Genomic DNA, 20,136 nt, shown 5'->3' with positions numbered 1-20,136 from the left:
TTCGGCGCAGTTCAGCACCAAACTGACACGGGGACAGTATTGACGGTCCCGTTGGGAAGAACAATAAAAACACACACTTCATGCAAAGCGCAGCGTGAACCTGTTGGCACTGTAGGCTACGGGAGACGCTCCTTTCCATCTGATCGCTGATCCGCACGCATCATTATCAAATGTAATATTTTCGCTCGGGGCTCCCGGTCAAACCACAACTAATCTTCCTAACAATGGCGACAACAACACTTTCCCATAATGTGAAGCTGATGGCGATTTATTAAAAAAGAAAAGAAAGAAAAGGCGCAGTGCTTCCTGCAATTGGGTCGGATCGAGTCCGGCCAAATTCACACCACAAACGAACTGCAGCAGAGTGCGTTTTGAAGCGCATCGAGACTACCTCTTCAGCTGGGTCTCGGAGCGTTTGTTTGGTCCGCCCCCGAGTGCGATTGCTGTATTCACACCTGTCTGAAAGATGCGCACCGAAGGTGGAAGTGCACCTGAGTTCGTTTCAACCGAACTAAACACAGCATGTGTGAATACACCCTCAGTGTTTGCAGAAATAATATTTCATATCATATTTTCCTGTTTTGGCAGTATGAGATTTCAGTCCAACAGCGAAGAGGTGAAAAACATATTCATTTAAACACATTTTTCATTTAACATTTGTTCTTTACTTGAGAAAAAAGTAAAAGTCACACATTTAAAACATCAGGTTTTGTGTTCAATTAAAACACATATACTCTATGAAACAGATGAAAATTTGACCTGTATGGCTAAAGAACATAATTAATTGGAATCTATCTTTCTCTAACTGTTTTATTCAGTTATATCACTTAATCACTGAATCTATCTATCTATCTATCTATCTATCTATCTATCTATCTATCTATCCTGGTGGAGTCCATTGACTTAGAGGTCATAACGGGTCATAACTGTGACTGGAGGAAGAAGTGCAGCATGAAGGATGGTCCCATTGAGCTTTTCTGTACAGCAGTGCGTTACATCTCTGTTATGCCCATTTATGGGGAAAAATGAAAGACCTACTTTTACAGCTAATGCTCTTGTGTGCACAAGGCTCTTGTCCTATTAAGATTTTTTTGGCCAGAGGAATGAGATACTAGATTCGAATGTTGGACGTATTATTGTTATTAAACTACGAGATAAAATTATATGAGGTAAATAATGTATACTGTAGGCCTATGTCAAAGAATCATATACAGAGTAACACAGATAGGCTATAACTGATGGATAATACAACTATAATGACGTCTACATAAATTAGACATGGATTTAACTCTACATAGTTCAGGCTAGGAACATTAATACAATGCGAGTTACATAGCACACTTGTATTTCAAAGTGCTGTAGCGTAAACCCAGGGCTCTGTAGCCAAAACTAGGGAGGAAAAATCACAGGAAGCATGACTGTCTGCTGCAATATATGATTGCATCAACCCTATTATCATTCCACAATAATGAGGGACAAAGATTCTAACGGAGATACAAAACACAATGATGTCAAACAACACGTTGTAATATTACACGTAATGTAAACAGTCCTCAGGAGGTTTATGTTTTTCTTCTCAGATAAATTATACCTGTCTCAGTAGGGTCCACCTGGCTCTTGCGACATCAGTAGTAACACAGGTCCCATCCCGGGAGCTCTGGGAATTAGCTGCGCAGGTGTCTTCATTAACAATTTTCCTCTCAGGCGAAGCCGGCTCAGTCTTCTCTGCAGCACCGGTGGAGTCCCTCTCCATTTTCTCTTCGAAGCTGTAGGCGAAAAGAAATCTGTAAACAAGCTGCCTGGCTGTAGGGCTGTCACGGTTATCGGTAGCAGTCTCGTCATACAAAAATAACGCTTTTTCGGTCAACTACACCGACGCTGAAATTATTGCTAGATAAATATATGGCATGCCTGTTATCACCTGTTACACCCACAATGGACGCACGCTACTTCCGTACACTTTTGGCATTCGAGTCATACCAATCGACTGCCAATAGAATCGAGCTCGATTTTCAGTTACGACCTGGCTGCAGCATATATCCGAAGTTGACTACATTCGCCTGGCTTTGCTAGTTACGTCACTCACAGCGGGGTTTGTTTAGGAAATAATGCACGTGCACAGAATTTGCTCGTTTAACTAGCAGCTGAATTTGAAATGAATGTTACAGGTCTAAATAGAATGCTTATTTGTCATAGTAAGCTTGTAAGCGTTTACTGTTGTGTTGGCTGGCAGTGACAGTCAGCTTATACACAAACAGCTATTATTTGTTGATTTAATATAACTACGTTAAACCTTAATAATGGCCGTATTCTCGTCCCTGCTGTGTTCTTCTGCTCGTCTCGTGACAACGTCTCAGTTACGATTTCGGGTGCTCGTCTTTAGCAAAAGGATAACACGGCTCACATTGTCTGTTCAACGTCTTTACGCATCGGTAAGGGTGTTCAGTAACCGTGAGTGAGCTGTTATTATTCACCTTAGCCTTGGTGTAACATTACTGCCTGTTTAGCTGTCTCCTCCTTGATAACCTCAGATTTATTAATTATTCAAAGAGGTGTTTTTTTACCGGGCTGACAAAACTGGTCTTGTACGGTGACACAGATCAGATCAGAGCAAAGGGCTCAAACTGTTTTTGTTTGGATGTGGCTCCCTGCACTGGGGAATAAGCTACAGGGAATGGATACATAAACATCTGTAGATAAGCTATTATTACGTTTTAATTCACACACCCTTTACTATTATAGGAAATTGGCCTATGTATAGCCGCCAATCCATACACTCCTATAATATCTATTAGCCCAACTGCAGTGCTAAGGCAAGATTCCAATAAATATTTTTGAATCTCAAATTAAGTGTAAGTTAATATTTAGAAAACTATAAGTTTGAATACTAACTGTAATGTTTACCGATTTAACAGTATGTCATGGCACCGCTTTACAAGCTTTATGCAATAATTTCTGCGTTGTTGTAGTTTACTGAAAATGTGTTACAATTGTACTCACACAACCATTGTTTGTTTTTTAACATGTAAAGCATAATGTTGCCACGCCGCTTTTTTATTATCTATTTGTGGTATTACCACTATAACAGTGATATAAAAGCTTTACACTAGTTCACTCATTCTGATTTAAAAACTACAATCCACTTATTCAGTGGTTCACTGTGATGCATATTCCTTGAAATTTAAACCTGTGCTTACATTCTTTTAAAGTCTTTCCATAATTTATAAGTTGTAAAGTGTTTTTCTTTCAGGATACTTCAAACTCATCTGTTGATCAGTTCAGCTCAGCAGGACTTGAGCGGTACAGGGACTTGCAGAAGTATTTCAAAAGGAGACTGAGGGCAACGTACCGCAGGTTCTCCAACATACCTGATCACTCATCGGTAAGGCGGCTTGCCTTCTGCTTTGGGTTTGTTTAATTCCATTCTGATTTTAAATAACTCAGCGGGGCGGGTGGAAACAGCATTTGAATTACAAAAAAACTGCCTACCGGATGCATAGGGATAGCAACTTTGTTTTATACCATGACACATCTCTTGGTGTTATTGTTACCTTATCATTCAACCTTGAGTGGTATCATAAACACAGGATTTGCCTTTCTGTGTGGGATACCTAGGATTTGGGAGACTCAAATTTGTGCAATTCCAAGTTTTTCTTTACAATTCAATACAATTTCCCCTGAAACAGGTCTGCGGACACCACCATGTTTATTTCATTGAAGGTGACGGCATCTACAGAATGGACAAAATACATAGTAAGCAGAAAAATAAATTAATGTTGCTTGACTACACATGTTAAAAACTCTGAAAGCCATAAAAGTTGTGCACCGACCACATCTGTCTGTGCACAACAGAATATTATTATGTGAGTTTAATCCGTAGACAATTAATTGAAAATAAAGTTTTAAAAGTGATTGTAGGCAAAGAGAGAGAGAGTTTACAGAAGTTAATTTGAAGTAGCCCTTTCTTATGTAAGCCATGTACATTTACATTTGATGCAATCCATTTTTAGGAATAGTAGCTTTCCTATTTTTGAGAATGACTCCTTTGCCTCTCCTCGTTTGTAGATGAGCGGGAACCAGAGCAGGTGCTAAATCTAGAACAAGTCCCTGGACAGGAGGAGAAGATGGGACTCGATAATGAAGAGAGGAAGCAGAGGTTTCAGTGGACTGTTCAGAGAATACGTCTGTCCCCACAGGAAAAGCTTCTTGCTGCCACACTTAAAACTAATCACACAGAAGAGCTGAGGTAAAAAAAAAACAGACATAAACATAAAGAAAATACTTAATTTGGCAGCTCAGTTAAAGGTGTAGTCAGCGATTCTGGATAATGATTATGTAATGTTGTATGTAAACAAAGGGTATGTTAACAAAGGGGGCCCACCGTAGAGAACAACATGCCTGTTTACACAGGTCATCACTTAATTACTACGCACAGGAAGAGGATTGGGAGATATTCACAGATTTTGACAGAAAACATTGTCCAGAATCGCTGAATCCACCTTTTTTGGACTAATTTAAAACTGACTGAATAAAGAAATGGAATATTTTCCTGTTACAATCAAGGTGTGTGGTTGTGTGGCTTGGAAAGGCAAATTCCCCTCCTATGGATCCCCCACATGTCATATGCACAATGGACAAAGTCTTCAGCTTTGGTAGGTTTTAAATAGTTAGCACTTGTAAAAAATTAAAAATAATAATATTTATTTCACTAAGAATAGAACGCTGGATTAAATAAAAGGATATCTTTGTGTCTGTGTCTGCATGGGTGAAGAGTGGGCCACGGACGAGGTCCTGTTTTACACTACTCTAGAGGGTCTACGCTGCAGCAGAGTGTTCCGTCTGGACCTGACCTCCAGTGAAAGCAGGATAACCTCTGTGTATGAGGAAACACATCCAGAGTAAGTGTGTGAGTCAGTAATGTGACATCTAAGCTGTCTCTGCTCCCACACAGCGTCTCCTAATTGAAGCACTTGACATCTCTCCGCAGTGTGTTTGTGGAGGTTGCTCTTTCCAGAGACAGAAAGATACTGAGCATCAACTGCAACAGCAGGACCAGTTCAGAGGTGCTGCTGGTCGATAGAAGGACATCCCATTTAGAGCCTTTGCTTGTTCAGCCTCGTCAGCTAGACCTCCTATACCACGTGGAGCACTGGAGAGACAGGCTGATCATACTGGCTAATACAGGGCCTGGACAGGAATATCAGGTAGAGTTTGGACAATACATATAAACACACTCAAGCAGGCATACCGTGTGGAAACAGTGTTCATATTTATAATTGCACCTTTACAAGCAGAGAAGCAGAGGCAATTTCCTAGAGACATTAAAGGTGGAGTCAGCGATTTTGGAGAATGCTTTTTGTCAAAATCTGTAAATATCTCCTCACAATGAATCCGATACCTGTCGTACTGTCTGTGCGAGAAAAAAAAATCAGTGTTAATCCACAGCCTAGGCTCTGTAAACGGGCTTGTTTCAAGCTATGGGGGACCCCCTTTGTTTACATACATTTTGTTTACATATCTATTTGTAGAGCAGAGTAGATTAGAGCAGAGCAGATTGCAGAGTATTACATTGAATTTTTTTTAGCAAACACACAGAAGATATCATTCACTGATTTTGACAAAAACTGATTTTGTCAAAAAACGTTAGCCAGAATTATATTGCTGACTCCACCTTTTAAGGTGAATAATTCAAACCACTTAACCACTGGGTTTCTGTCCATGTGCTTTGTGCCCAGGCTGATGATTTGTTGGTCATGTAGGCTTATTCCCAGAGGTTTTGAAATGTTCTCAAAAAACTACAAAATATCAGAAGTTGAAAAAGCTTTAGAATTTGTCCTGTAAACTGTTAACCAGAAGTGGTTGTTTCCTGTTAGCAACATCATTCTGCTGTAGTAACTCACAAAGAAATACATTTGGAAGACGAAAAACATTTAATCTTTTAATCTTTAAAAATAGTTTTTATTGTCTAAAGCAATAAAGAGTGTCACCTTGTGTATGTTCACTAGGTTGTGCAAGCCCCTGTCTCAGAGGCATCCATGGTCTCCTGGGTGCCTTTATTTGCCCCTGGCCCTGGTACTGTTGTCAAAGACATGGATGTGGTTGGAGACTACTGCGTGTTGGTTGCAAGAACACCAGTCAATGAATTCATCCTGATTGTTGTCCCATTGAACCATCCCAAAGAAGCCTACACTGTACAGGTCAGCATGATGGAAGACTCATTAGTTTTCTATTTATCTGCATCTTTTACTTACCTCCTAACTGGCGAGCTTGTTAATAATCATGTAACTCACTTATTAAACATTTTCCCTGCTCTTGGTCTGTACACTTGTTCTGATAAACACAACTATTTACAACTAAATATTCTACTTATACCTGTAATGTATATCTTTACCCAAGCTCCCCACCTGGGCCTGTGCCATCGAAACCAAGAAACCAGACATGGGAGACCAACGCAGCGTGTTAGAGTTCTCTATCTCATCTCCAGTCCACTCCCCGGTGCACTACTGTCTAAACCCTGAGGATGGGAGGCTTCTTTTATCAGGCTCCGAAGATGAGTCCTCCCCAGACAACCAGGGCAGTTACACCACCACGCGCTTAGAAGCCTGCCACCAGGTAACAGTACTCAACATAAACAATGTTTACTTTGCACACATTCTGAAGCAGTAACAGCAGGGAGGGAAGCATTATGAGTTAAGAAGCAAGAGTCTAATGATAGAGCTGTTCCTCTGAGGGGGCGCCTTTAGCTCAGTTGGTAAGGCGTCCCCCTCCCGGGCCGGGCCCAGCAGCCAGTGCTGTGCCTGAACGCGTTCAATGAACGATCGTTCATGAACTCGTTCATATTGGGGGCGAACGTGAACTGAACGTATGTATTTCTGCCTCGTGAACGTTTTTGCGAACGCGTTCATTCTGGCGTTTGTGAACGGCGCTCATTCAGTCGTTCAATCGTTCATTAGAGTGCCAGATTTCCATAGAAAACCCCCGCTAAAGGACAGTGTAAACAGCCCTTAATATGTAGCTGAAAAACACCCAATCTGGCAACACATGCCACCACAGCGTCGCACCGCCGCTGCGTCATCAAAATGCGAAACACCGCGGAAAAAAACAAAAACAAATAAATGCAGCAGCACTTACTCAGACCATGGACCTAGCCTCAGGCTATACCCTCTTCTTCGTATGATTGTTACCTACCTCAGATTGTGTTTGTGTTGATAAGTATGTCAACACATCTTCTGGACTTTGTTGTTAACAGTAGGCCCTACACTGCAGTTTAGAATGGTCTCCTTGAGGGTTTTACTAGTTTAAGTTGTAGGCTAATTTGGTTGTAGAACCTGCCTGGTATATTTTTCCAGTATTGCTTTCTTTGAATGGCATTTCATGAGAATTGTTTCCAGGTTTGGAAAATTATAAAAATGGAAAAACATTTGCACTTTTTCCTCATGTTTTTGAGAATATACTGTAGGGGTAAAAGCTGCAGCTGGCTTCTAGTGTGGACTGAATGTTATTGAAATAATTTCTGTCTGTGGTTCTATATGGTATGTGGCAATTATTTAGAAAAATAATAGCCTGCAGCAACATATTTAAAAAAAAGAACTATGAACTAGTTCATTTTTGAACTGTGAACTTAGTTCATAATTTTGAATTATGAACTATGAACTGAACTAGTTCATTTTAAAGGGTGTGAACTGAACTTTGAACTAGTTCACGTAGAAAAAGAACTTTCCCAACACTGCCAGCAGCAGACCCGGGTTCGATTCCCACCCGCGGTCGTTCTCTGCATGTCACTCCCCTCTCTGCCCCATTTCACCTCTGTCTCTCTGCACTATCAATAAAGCATAAAAATGCCGAAAAAATATCTTTAAAAAAAAAAAGAGCTGTTCCTCTGCCTCATCTCTCTAGGATGGTACCTTGGTGCCAGTGACACTGTTTCATAAAGGACCTATGGAGGGTTTGAGACGGGCGCCACTCCTGGTATATGTCTACGGAGCTTATGGCAGAGATCTCAACATGGAGTTCTGCCCAGAGACAAGGCTGCTGCTGGAGCAAGGCTGGGCTCTGGCCTACTGCCACATCAGGTAATATATCAACTCTTCAGAAGCTTAAAGGAATAGTTCAACATTTAAAAAAAAAATACACCCAGAGTTAAAGGAATGGTTTCTTCCACCTTTTCTTGAGCCGGACAGTGAGGCAGAAAGCTAAACATTCTAAATGTTGAACTATTCCGTAAACAACTTAACGGATTGGCTCAGCAGGTTATTTAGTTATTAGCCGTGCTTTATATAAGTAGCCTTATAAATGAACTTATGTTGACTGCATGTTGATCGCATAAACTTGCTGAAAGATGTTTGTTTACAATGCCTAATGATGTCTGGAACTCAAACTTGTCAATCTGTGTTTTTTACCGTTACACCTCCTAGAGGAGGAGGGGAGCGCGGCCTATCGTGGCAAAGACAAGCTTGTGTGGAGGGGAAGCAGAAAGGAGTGGAGGACCTCCAAGCCTGCCTCCATCACCTTTTTAGTTCCGGAGTGTCCTCTCCTTCACTCACTGCCCTTACAGCATGCAGTGCTGGGGCTGTGCCAGTAGGAGCGCTGTGCAACAGACACCCACACATGATGCAGGCTGTCACACTGCAGGTACACTGTTAAATCATCGGAGATGTGTGTACTTCGAGTGTGTGGCTTCAAGTGCTATTCTATATTTAAAGCCTAAGAATACTAACAACTCTCTATCTTCTTCAAGGGAACTTAACAGAGCAGGTGTTTGCCAATGTGCAAGTGGTGAATACAGATTGAAGGCCATTCTGCCTTCATATTACCACAGTGCCTCACAATAAGAGATGACCCAAAGCACACACAACCACACACCCATTCAAAGCCATCTCTTTTTCTTTGTTCAGGCTCCTTTCTTGGATGTATTGGGAACTATGGAGGATCACAGTCTGCCTCTGACTTTGGAGGATAGAGAAGAGTGGGGAGACCCAATAGAAAACCCAAAACACAGACTCATCATCTCCTCCTACTGTCCCCTTCACAACATTACTCCTCAGGTATGAAAAGGGATGGTGATAGTAAAAATGTAGCTAATGTAGCTATTGGCTTTTATACATAGACTTTCAGACTATGTTGAAAACCCATTGGGCCTCAATTTGCCCAAGAGGCAGTGTAGAACTAGCTCGCTAGTGCTTTTAAGGATTTCTAGTACAGTCAGTTGTGCAAAACAGGACAATAAACTCTGCTTATTAAGTCTCTTATCCTTATAGATGTGGATAATGAAGGCACATCGAAACAATGATAATTAATAACTAATCACAATAATGAAAACTACTGTAGGTTAACCATCTTAATGTGTTTGTGATTCTGTGAGCTAGTGCTACCCATCAATTCTGCTGACAGCCTACAGTGACGACGCCAGGGTTCCTCTGGCAGGTGTCCTCAAATACACTGAGAAGTTAAAGAATGCTATTCATTCACACTTCACCATGAAGCCAAAATCAGGTACATGCACACATACACTCTCACACATCTCCTATCACAACAGCTTAATCATTTATGATCATGTAGATGCACATGTGTGCAGCCATGCACACTGTACATATACTGTAAATGTGTGTTGGTGTGCACTCGCTTCACATCTTTTAAGATGTAATTTCTGCATCATCAGATGTTTTAATACTTCAGGAAAAACTCCCAATATTCATGTCAGTGTGCAGATCTGGAGAGGCATCAGTGAACAGACCTATGGCTGTCTGTCTGGGGAAACTGCTCACAGCACTTGAAGTTCATGTCCAAAGCATGGCCTAGGTGACCTTGTGGTATAGTGTGCGTGCTAGTGCACTAGTGTGTGTGTGTCGGCTAAATGCTCTTATTTCCCCCTAGACAGGCTCTTTCTCCCTCTCACTTATAATCTGCCTACACCACATTGGTTGTACTCCTCTTTACACCTCTCTCTCTCTCTCTCTCTCTGCAGCACTGCCTCCACTCTTCTAGTTTCAAATGCACACATTATCTCTCTCTTTCACTCTCTCAATTTTCTGTTGAGAGAAAACACACGCGCACACACACACACACACACACACACACACACACACCGGGCAGCTTAAGTGTGTATGTGTGCATATGTCTCCCTAATCTGTCTCTGTTCTCCAGAGTCTTTGATAAAGTGCTGATGGCATAGACACATGCATGAGGGTGGGCAGGCCCATTAGCATGGTAAAGAGATAGTGTATCAGAGCAAGAGATTAGACGCCTCAGACTGGGAGCTGTCAAGGTCAAGACCGCACTTGTGAAACAGCCCGTACCACAGAGACGGGAAGAGGGGATAATATGGAGGCGTTGGAGAAGAGGGAGGGTAATATCAGATGGGAGCGTGAATGAATGAAAGGAGAGTGAAGACAGAGGGAGAGAAGAATTGGGGCAACCGGACAGAGAGCGGAGCAGAGAAAGTGGCCGTACAGTAAGATAAGACAAAACTGAAAGCTTAGGGAAAGTTATAAACCTAGGAGTTCTAGGACTTCTCCCCAATTCTGCCTCTGACCTCTGTGTCTCTGTCTTTTAGAATGTGAACCAGCAACAAACATAGTCCTGAATGTCCAACCTGGAGCAAATCACCATGGACCAGAAGACTTTGAGCTGATGCTGGAGGAGGTAACGCTAGTTCTTTAAGCCAAGCTTTCTGTATGTGTGCTTCCAAATACATTAACAAACTAAGCAAATTAAACACAAATAGCTCTAATTATGCCCATTTACAATCAATGTCTCTTATAGCCACAGAAAAAGCAACCTGTAACCACACAACGCAGGTATCAATAAAAGCATCTCTTTCTGTAAACCATTTCCTCCAGTTACATAGAAAATGTAATACCCAGTTTAAAAAGTCAGCTTACCCAAATCACAAAAAAAGTGTATTCCCTTTAACACACAGTGGTATGTATCCATGTGGACAGATATTTTCTATGGTTTGGAAACGCCAAAATACAATGGAGTTGAACGGAGTTTCTATTCTAATTACCACGCCATTGTGGTCACTAGTTATTTGTCATAAAAAGCATCCGCTGACGTTCCCCTACCGTGTGTATATAAGTTTCAGGGTTTAAATCAAGCCTAACCTGTCAGCCTAGCTCTTTGTTTATTCTGTGGTGTTTTTCCTCTTCATTGAATGTATCAGCAGGCTACACTGCTATGTCACTGAAGTTACGAAGCTGCCGCAGCCAGCGCCGTTCCTCAACTCTGGCCCACAAAGTGCATATACAAGGCATATTATTCATTTTCTCTGATGAATTGATAAGTAAAGACTGAGAAATCTGTCCTCTGTTTTTTGTTCCTCACACAGGAAGCCTACAAGCTGGCATTCCTATACACAGAGTTGGGTCTGGAGCCTCCTCGGACTCCACGCAAGAGGAAGAGATAGTAAAGCTATCCGGAGGTTAGGGCTTTGACCCAAACATGACTGGCTGCCATTACATCCACAACAATAGGATATCAGAATGGTGCCCAAATCGTTGACAATACCAGTGGAAGAGAAGGGAACATCAACACCGAATGTATCTGCAATGGTCTTCTTTATTACATGATATAAAACAATTACACCAATGTAGAATGTTTATGAATTGATTGCTAAAGTGAAACTGTGAGGACTGAATACTATTGTCCATTCATATTAGCATTTATAAAGTATGTCAACGACCCCCAAATAGCAGGCCTTCTCAGAGACGTAGCACTGTCCAAGGTGGCTGGGATTAAAGTGAGTGTGGGTGGAGTACTGAAGCACCAAACCCTCCCCTGCTTCTGTCGGGATACGAGACTTTGGAAACACCTTGCCATTGTTGATGTGCTTTGTGCTCATCAGCACCATTAACTGGTCTGGTAACTCACTGACAGAGGACAGATCTGTGATGGCAGATTCTTTACCAAAGTTAAGCACCATGAGGAAAGCTCGGTCGAGGCCGTCCATCTCTCTGAGGTAAGAGAAGACACTAGCGTCAGCGTAGACGTAGCAGAACCAGCCACGCTGAAAGGCCAGCTCTGACTGACGCAGGCCGCTAAGGTAGCGGTACTGGGACAGAACTGAACCTTCATCTTTCTTCTGAACCTGGAAGAGAAAGAGTGACAAAGGAAGAGATGTATGAAGTAAAATAAATGAGCAAGCTCTAGCCAGTTGTTTCTTCAGAGTTGAACAGTACTGAAAGAGTTATGTACCTCCACATTAATGCTACTGTAGTCAGGGTGCACAGGCAACCAGGTGCTGTTGGATATGTTGTTAAAGCCTGCATTCATGCCGTCACTCCACTGCATTGGAGACCGCTCAGGGTCCCGACTGGCACTCTGCAGTGCAAGCAAAGGAATCATAATGGCAACTCAGCTTAAGCATATGAGGAACAGTTTGACCAATGAATATTGAACAACAAACCTGCAATAAATAATGCTTTCAAAAAGGTTCAATTGTTTTATAGAGGCTGTAATTTAACTTGGTGGTATTTTCCTGGTGTCATTTTGACGTGCAGTTGAAAACAGCTATGTCCCTATTGTGTTCACACATTTGTCTATTTTTGAAGTGTAATTAATAAAAAGGAAGTTAAAGTGAGCGTTTAAATGTTCCCTTCAGTGTTTGCATAGTACTGACTGCATTGTGTTTGCCAGCAGGGTCCTGTATCTGACTGTCTGTCACGTTAATGTTCTCCATGCCGATCTCCTCCCCGTAGTATGTGGTGGGCGTGCCTGGAAGGGTTAGCAGCAGCATGTTGATCACTCGAATATAGGTCCAACCAGCACTGGACGCAATGCGAGGCTTGTCATGGTTCCCAACCTGAAGTCAGAAAGACAAGAGAAGGTGGATAGGTGAGTGAGATAAGTTGAAAAGCAAGAAAGGCATGGTAAAATGGAAGGATGGTGTCATGTAAAAGAAAGCTGAAGTCAACCAGTTTGGGATACAGGGGGAATTGAGAGAGAATTCTAGCTTTGGGTTTAAACTGTCACAGAAGACATGATTCTTAAGGTCTTAGCATAAACATCTTGGAAGTATCACAATGTGTGGCCCCTAGCACCATCCTAAAATAGTTCTCATTTATTCTAGTGGCTTTAACCATTATGATGAACAAAAGACAAAGCAAAATTGGTCTAAACTAATGGTTAAATATGACTGTGATGACTTACCACCCAGTTGGGCCATTGTCCCTTGGGCATGTTGGCCATCCACAGTTGGACCAGATGTTGAACCCACGCACCACTGGTGTTCTGAGGCAGGTCCATCAGGTAAAAGTTAAAGGGGAAATCACTCTCTTTGACCTGTGGGGTGCCATAGTACATCATGGTCTTGTCCACCTCGTGGTAATCGTATGACTCTGTGACCATGAACCTGGAGTGAAGCAAGAACTTAATGTTGTTTATGATAACATGTCAACCGATCCTCAGACATAACTTGAAAACACTCAAGACTCAGCATGTGAGTTTCACACTTGTGAAACATGCTGAACTCTTTCACACATGTGAAAATTATTTATTAATCCTACAACTATAATAGATATTCTTATCGGAAAGGTTGCAGTCCTCCAGTAGAAATGCAGAATATTTTTAGTCTGGGCTTTATTAAAACTAAAATATGTTGAATGGTAAATAAAAGATGACAGTATAACACGGGACTTTTTTTTAAATCAATACATATAAATGCATAACGTGTATGAAATAAAATAAATTCTGAGTTATGTGAACCCCAGGGCATAATCCTCATCATACCTGTATCTGCCAGGCTCTCGGCTGTAGGTGTCCATCTCAGCCCTCCAGTCCCTCAGCAGGTCATGCAAGCCGAGCTGACTGGTGGTGTAGTCATGGTGGAGGTCCCACTCTGAAGTTACAGACCCCTGGATTGTTCATGAATAAAACAAATAAATGAGGTAATGTAGCTGTCAAAGGATTTCTGGTCTCTAGGTGGATTACTAGCCCAGCTTTTATGGTCAGGTTCTGCATTTGGTTAAGATAGGGTAATAGTGGTCCATTTATAATATCCTTCTAGAGGTCAACAATAGTGGACTGATTAAGATAATTCAACAGTATTTTCCTCTACCCACTGGGAGTTAGGAGAGCTTGAGTGTAAATGTGTTCCTTTGTCAGGCCAAAGCACAAGGTCCAGTTACAGCTCGGTTGGACAAAAAGTGAAATGTATACAGAGTAAAAATGTGTTTTGCATTGTATTTGCTGTAATAGTCTTCATATAAAAAGGACAATAAGGCAAAATAGAAGAAAAGGAGACACAAGAAGAAAAAAGTTTTGTGAAGTTATACGCTCAGGGTACTTTGACTCACAGGGCTCTGATGTGACACGTGACCAGTGCAAAGCACTAAGGGTTAACTATTTTAAGGGACCCAGCCAGTGACCTGCATGCCTCATTCCTGGAAGCCCTGAACAGCTAAAGTAACATACTGGTTATACTCCTAAAATGTAACACCTGCAGATTTTCAGATGTGTATGTATTTGTGTGGGAGACACTTAAAAACCATGACACCACACAAACCAAGAACAACCCGACCATGACTATATTCATGGAGTTACTTACTGAGTCACCAACTGCCACATGACCAAATCCATTCAGCCAACAGCCAGTAAAGTAAGTAGTCTGAATTGAAGTTACAACTGGCACTAAAGCAATAACACAAATGGTTGCTCAGGTGTGATCGGCTGAATCATATTCACTCCACTCAACTCCAAATAAAAACACTATTATTGTTTATTGCTCCAAATCCATTTGTAGTGAGTTTTGTTTTGTTCAAACGTCATTATAAAGCTTGGTGTGGGTGTTGCATAATAATGAGTAGTCTGACTATTTGGGTTTGAGTATACCTCTCAGTCACCAACAGTAAGTAGATGTGTCAGTCTCAGTATTACTGAGTTATTCTGTAGTGATTTGTTAGTCCACAAAAATATGCCTCTATTCTACTAATCTTTTCCTCTGTGAGAAATAACTTCAGTCTCCATGGAACAACAATTCTTAGTGAACTTGACTCTGCATGAATCATGAACCAGTTGGAGTTCCAAGAAAAAACATCTTCTCCAGATGAACTTGACATTTTAGTAGTGTTGTTTTTGTCAACAAAATGTATGACTAAATATCGTCGTCAACTAACCTTTTTCACGTGACAGTGACGAGACTAGACGAAAATAGTCACAGATAATATTGACTAAGAGAAGACAAAAATGCTCAAGACATTTAGTCGACAGAAACTTGACTAGACTTAAAGAGTTTAAACGTGACTAAGACTAATAAAAACTAAAATTAAAGTTTGACAAAAAGACTAGACTAAAACTAAAATTAAAACAGGCCGCCAAAAACAACACTAGTCTTCCGTGTCTGGAATTGCATGTATTCTTGAGTCTATAAGGTAAAAATAATATAATAAGATAAGATAACCTTGTTTGACTTGTGAAATGGGGGACTTAAAGAACATTTTGATTTTGGCTGTACTATACTAGGTACTTGTACTATATTAACTGTGTTAAATATAATTGCATTACTGAAAAGACTAAAATACAAATGTCATTGACTAAGACTAGACTTAAATGTCATCAGTTTTTGTTGACTAAGACTAGACAAAAATAGTCCCAGATAATTCTGACTAAGAGAAGACTAAAAAGCTCAAGACTTTTAGTCAACTGAAACTTGACTAGACTAAAAAGCGTTTAAACGTGACTAAGACTAATAAAAACTAAAATGACAGTTTGACACAAAGACTGGACTAAAACTAAACTTAAAACAGGCCGCCAAAAACAACACTACATTTTAGCCAGAGATAATTGATGAAAGGATACATTTTATACACTGTGAACCCTCCCACTCAGCTGCTAATTATGTTTGTTCTAGCAGATCCACTGGAGAGTACTGCTTCAGTAGGGCTGCTCCTGCCCACAGTGCTGCTTTCATCCCTCAGATAGTTAAAATCTGGACTCTGACATGTCACATTGTATAATTCAACAAAATAAAATCATTATATAATTATATGAATGCATGTTACAACAGAGATTGTTAACTAAACTGAACTTTGATCTCGTCAGCTCAGAGAATAAAGAGATGGCAGGTGAAGGGCACAATAGAGCAGTGTAGCAAAAGTTGTTTGTGTTGTTTTTACCAAAAAACAAAACAGTGACTTTTTATCACAGTTGAAAATGAAACATACCAAACAAAACCCAACATGTGACCATCTCCACATGCAAATTAGGGCTAATGAAACCGTCCTGTTTATTATTACACAGATAATTAAAATATTTAATTGAAAACATGCTGAAAAGTAAAATCAAGTTTAAGGGGCAAGCAGCAGTAACCGGTGGGTCCTAAGTCATTTAGTTTCACAAAATGGTGATTGTTTACATTTATATATTTTTTTAGGATTAATTGATTCAAAATGATGAACAATATGAATACAACTGTATAGGATTCAGGAATACTTTTGGAGAACCTTCAGATGTCAGTCACTAAAATTATATTTCAGTGGACGTGGACCAGAAGCTTAGCTTTAACATGACATTAACGCTGTTTGGTAGCACAGCCAAACAGCTGTTGTGCAAAGCGATATGGATCAATTTCAACTAGCTGAACAGACTGACCATACCATCTTTGGAAGCCAAGTGGAGTAAATGTGAGGACAAACAACTCCTAGAAGTCGGCAGACATTGCTTCCTGTCACGACCTGTGGCCATTAGAGATGAATGATAGTGAGATTGGATGTTATGTAACGCAAACACTCACCGGGGGTTTGGTTAGGTCTACCTGTGGTTCATCCCTCAAGTGTGCAGCCTCCAGGATGTGTTTCACCGCGTCCATACGGAAGCCATCCACTCCCTTCCCCAGCCAAAAGTGAATAATATCCTGAAATAGAAGAATAAACATGAAGCAATAACATTGTTGTATTTGACACTCATTTCAAGAAGCCCTTCATTACAAAATGCAATATACACATAGGCAAAGTCTGTCAATTCCACTGTTTGCAGCAATAGTTAAAAAGACACACATGGGTTAACTGACCTAAGTTAATGTGTAATCACTTGACCATCACACATTATTGCTACAGATAACACAGGATAAGATACCTCCACAACCGTGGGACAGTGGAAAAAAACTAAACGGATGCAGACAGAGATTTTAGTATGTGATACATTATGCGAGTCACCAGGAAATCAAACACTTTATTTTAGAAATGACCGCAATTGAGAATGAGCAGTGTGTGCCGTGGTTTCATCTTACGGTCATCTCTTTGCGGACATGTGGGTTTCTGAAGTTCAGGTCTGGTTGTTCCTTGAGGAATTGATGCAGGTAGCATTGTCCTCTGACTTCATCATAAGTCCACGATGAATTCCCAAACACACTCACCTGAGAGGAAGACAAGGGAATAAAACAGCTTGAAGTCCATTTAGACATTTTAAATTCCAATACATCACACAAGCCCATAAAGACTCAAATAGACACCAAAGGTAGATATTTGAACAGCACATGTACAAACCCAATTATTAGGCTTCGGGCCTGTTGCATTACAGTCGGTCCAGACATAGTAATCTTTGTAGTGAGGATCTCTAGTCCGGCTCAGGTTGAACCAGCGGTGTCGGTCACTGGTATGATTGGGAATGAAATCCATGATCAGCTTCAAACCTGTTGGAAGCAAATAGATTAGCATGTATGCACCCGGCCATCAAGGCCAAAACTAATGGGTTATGCTCCACCATCGCTTTCCCCTCAACCACTTCAAAAATAAATCTTTACCAAAAAGGACACACCTTTGTTGTGCATTTCAGCCAGGAGATCTTCAAAGTCCTTCATGGTTCCAAAGAGCGGGTCGATGTCCCGGAAATCTTCTACATCGTAGCCGAAGTCCTTCATGGGAGAGCGGTAGAAAGGACTGACCCAAACTGACTTTATGTTCAGGTACTGGAAGTGATCCAGCTGCTCCATAATACCTGCCAGACCAGAGACACCACAGTGAAGATGAATACTACTGGATTATACTGCAGTAGTTGGTCCAGAGACAAGAGCAAAACCCTATATCAATACTGATGATGCCAACAGTAGAGTGTACTTTACTTGGATGCCATTTTCTCGATTCATTGTGTTTTAATCCTACAACACAGTAGTTGTACACATCATTTAAATAAGAAAGTATGCTTCCAATCATGCTTAAAGTTTAACATAGCCTACATTTCTGTTTTTTTAAGTTTTAACAATTACTTTTTGGATAGGAAGTAAGGGTACATCTAAGTTATGTATTTTAGTATACATTGACCACCAGCTCATTAAAATATTGGTACAAATAATATTTCTAATAAGGAACCCTTCATGAAGAGCTTGTAGGCTACATGTTTACAACAACATCAGAGATCTTTATCAGAGTAGGCCTAGGCAGGAGGGCCAGGGGGCATATCTTACCTTTCAGGTCTCCCACCCCATCCCCGTCAGAGTCTTTGAAGGAGCGGGGGTAAACCTGGTACACCGGGGACGCCTGCCACCAGCTCAGGCAGCGTGGCGACAGCGCGATCACCGTGGCGGTGAGCGCCACCAGCGCCAGGGTGCAGGCCACCGTCAGCCAGAACAGGATCTCCCGGGGCACTCGGTAGCGGGCCTGAGAGGAGTAAAGCAGCAACACCTCCTTGGGCATCCCGGCGTACGGTTTGATCTGCGTGTATTCTTCAGCCGGGTCCAGCTTCACCGCGGTGTTGTCCTGCCTCTCCCCCCCGTAGACCGTGTCCGGAGCAGCCGGCACACCGCCGTCTGCATCCTGATACCCCGGGTTCCTGGTGGTGCAACCCCTCAGCTCCAGACCGCCAGTGTCTTTTTCTAAACTCATTTTATTTTAGGAACACCCTGAAAACAATCCGTAAAATACCCGTGCGTCTAAGCTCTTCTTCAGGCAGACCGAGTGACTCAAAAGAGCCAGCCAAGTAATCTTTACTGCTCCTGGAGGGTCAGAGTACACACACTCCTCTCTCTCCCCTATCACTCACTCACTCGCGCGCGCGCGCGCACACACACACACACACACACACACACACACACATACACACACACACACACACACACACACACACACACACACACAGCAGTGCCACCTGTGGAATGTGGGAAACTGGAGAGTTCGACGGGAATGGTTGGAGATTAGCATTTCTTGTCGCAGGGTTGGCTGGGAAAATTGGTGGGAAGTAGAAGTCTAGCTATTACAGTTTTTTTCGATTGCTAACCCACAGTGGGCACAACTGCAGCTCAATGTGCAAAACTCTAACTACAGTCTGCACTACCAACATTCACTGGAGCTGAACAGTTCACTTCACCTGCAAAATAGTCTTAGTGGAGCAGACACTATGAACCAGCCTCATTGAGATAACACACATTATCACTCAGAACATACTCGGAGTATAAACACTAGCATCAAACCCCAATACTCAAATTACAAACTTTTAATCTTTACAGTTTGAATAATTTGAGTTACTTCACACAAATTACGTCATATTTTCTTTGAGGAAACACTGACATTATTTCACATGAAATTGTTTATTTTATAACATAGCCGTTATGTTTATATTACGTATTACAAAAATAAATGGAAATCAGAAGTTTGCTTCGATAGATATATTTCATATTTTTTTTTAAAACACTTCCAAATGTAATATTTATCCGTGTAAATATTCTATAATAGTAATACAGAAATCAATTCCTGTTGTTATTTACTATAAGGATGCAACTGTAAGCTGTTTGTTTGCTGGAAAATCCGTATTACAGATGCAACTTTAGATCTTTGCAGATTGGGTTGCACTCTCAACCCTGTCTCTTTCAATGAGAGACCATGATTCACAACAGGGTCTATCAGTGTAGCCCTTACTGTATTTCATCAGACATTACAGCTCAATGTCTTCTAGGTCTTCCTCCACACATCCACACTCTCACTGCCACACTTCTCCCTCCAACAACCAACCACATTCATTGGTCCATTTAATTTATTTTTGAGCCTTCCCTATACTGTATATACAGTATGTTCACTAAAAAGTCCAAAACAAGACACCTTCTTAGTGTTTCAGTTGAAATTGTAATCCGCAGTGTTTGAAATGCACTATTCTGAAATCCATTCTGTTTTGAATGTGTGGTTTACAGTTGTGCCACTAGTGTTTTAGCATTTG

The 20,136-nt window shown here is 41.3% G+C and overlaps 3 protein-coding genes across 4 annotated transcripts in view; 1 reads left to right on the top strand and 2 right to left on the bottom strand.

Annotated features, from left to right (window-relative positions):
- Positions 1–1,757, bottom strand: part of camkmt (calmodulin-lysine N-methyltransferase) — a 111,152-nt gene extending 109,395 nt beyond the window's left edge. Inside the window, exon 1 of the mRNA XM_080037053.1 lies at positions 1,592–1,757. Coding sequence (XP_079893179.1) covers positions 1,592–1,753 — 162 coding nt within the window. The 5' untranslated portion in view covers positions 1,754–1,757. The remainder of the gene's footprint in view (positions 1–1,591) is intronic.
- Positions 1,758–2,136: 379 nt separating this feature from the next.
- Positions 2,137–11,452, top strand: prepl (prolyl endopeptidase like). Of its 2 annotated transcripts, XM_080037083.1 has the most exons (15): positions 2,137–2,432; positions 3,251–3,382; positions 3,687–3,753; positions 4,066–4,246; positions 4,564–4,652; positions 4,772–4,898; positions 4,988–5,204; positions 6,006–6,197; positions 6,397–6,612; positions 7,897–8,072; positions 8,415–8,631; positions 8,895–9,044; positions 9,366–9,492; positions 10,553–10,641; positions 11,327–11,452. In XM_080037083.1, exons 1-15 carry the CDS (start codon positions 2,301–2,303, stop codon positions 11,402–11,404), a joined length of 2,190 nt encoding a protein of 729 aa, XP_079893209.1. In that variant the 5' UTR covers positions 2,137–2,300; the 3' UTR covers positions 11,405–11,452. The 2 variants fall into 2 exon arrangements, 1 of the variants encoding a protein (XP_079893209.1); XR_013845103.1 differs by lacking the exon at positions 11,327–11,452 and having other exon boundaries at positions 9,362–9,492; positions 10,553–10,637.
- Positions 11,453–11,638: 186 nt separating this feature from the next.
- On the bottom strand, positions 11,639–18,638 carry slc3a1 (solute carrier family 3 member 1). Its single transcript, XM_080037084.1, has 10 exons — positions 18,395–18,638; positions 17,749–17,928; positions 17,478–17,623; positions 17,222–17,347; positions 16,727–16,846; positions 13,726–13,850; positions 13,147–13,348; positions 12,617–12,799; positions 12,193–12,318; positions 11,639–12,085 (listed from the first exon to the last, which is right to left on the bottom strand). The coding sequence occupies exons 1-10, from the start codon at positions 18,621–18,623 to the stop codon at positions 11,654–11,656; spliced, it is 1,869 nt and encodes a 622-aa protein (XP_079893210.1). The 5' UTR covers positions 18,624–18,638; the 3' UTR covers positions 11,639–11,653.
- Positions 18,639–20,136: the final 1,498 nt, after the last annotated feature.

The sequence above is a fragment of the Ammodytes marinus genome (genome assembly GCF_949987685.1).
Source record: "Ammodytes marinus genome assembly, chromosome: 11".
NCBI lineage: Eukaryota > Metazoa > Chordata > Actinopteri > Uranoscopiformes > Ammodytidae > Ammodytes > Ammodytes marinus.
This window is presented reverse-complemented; position numbering and strand designations above follow the sequence as displayed.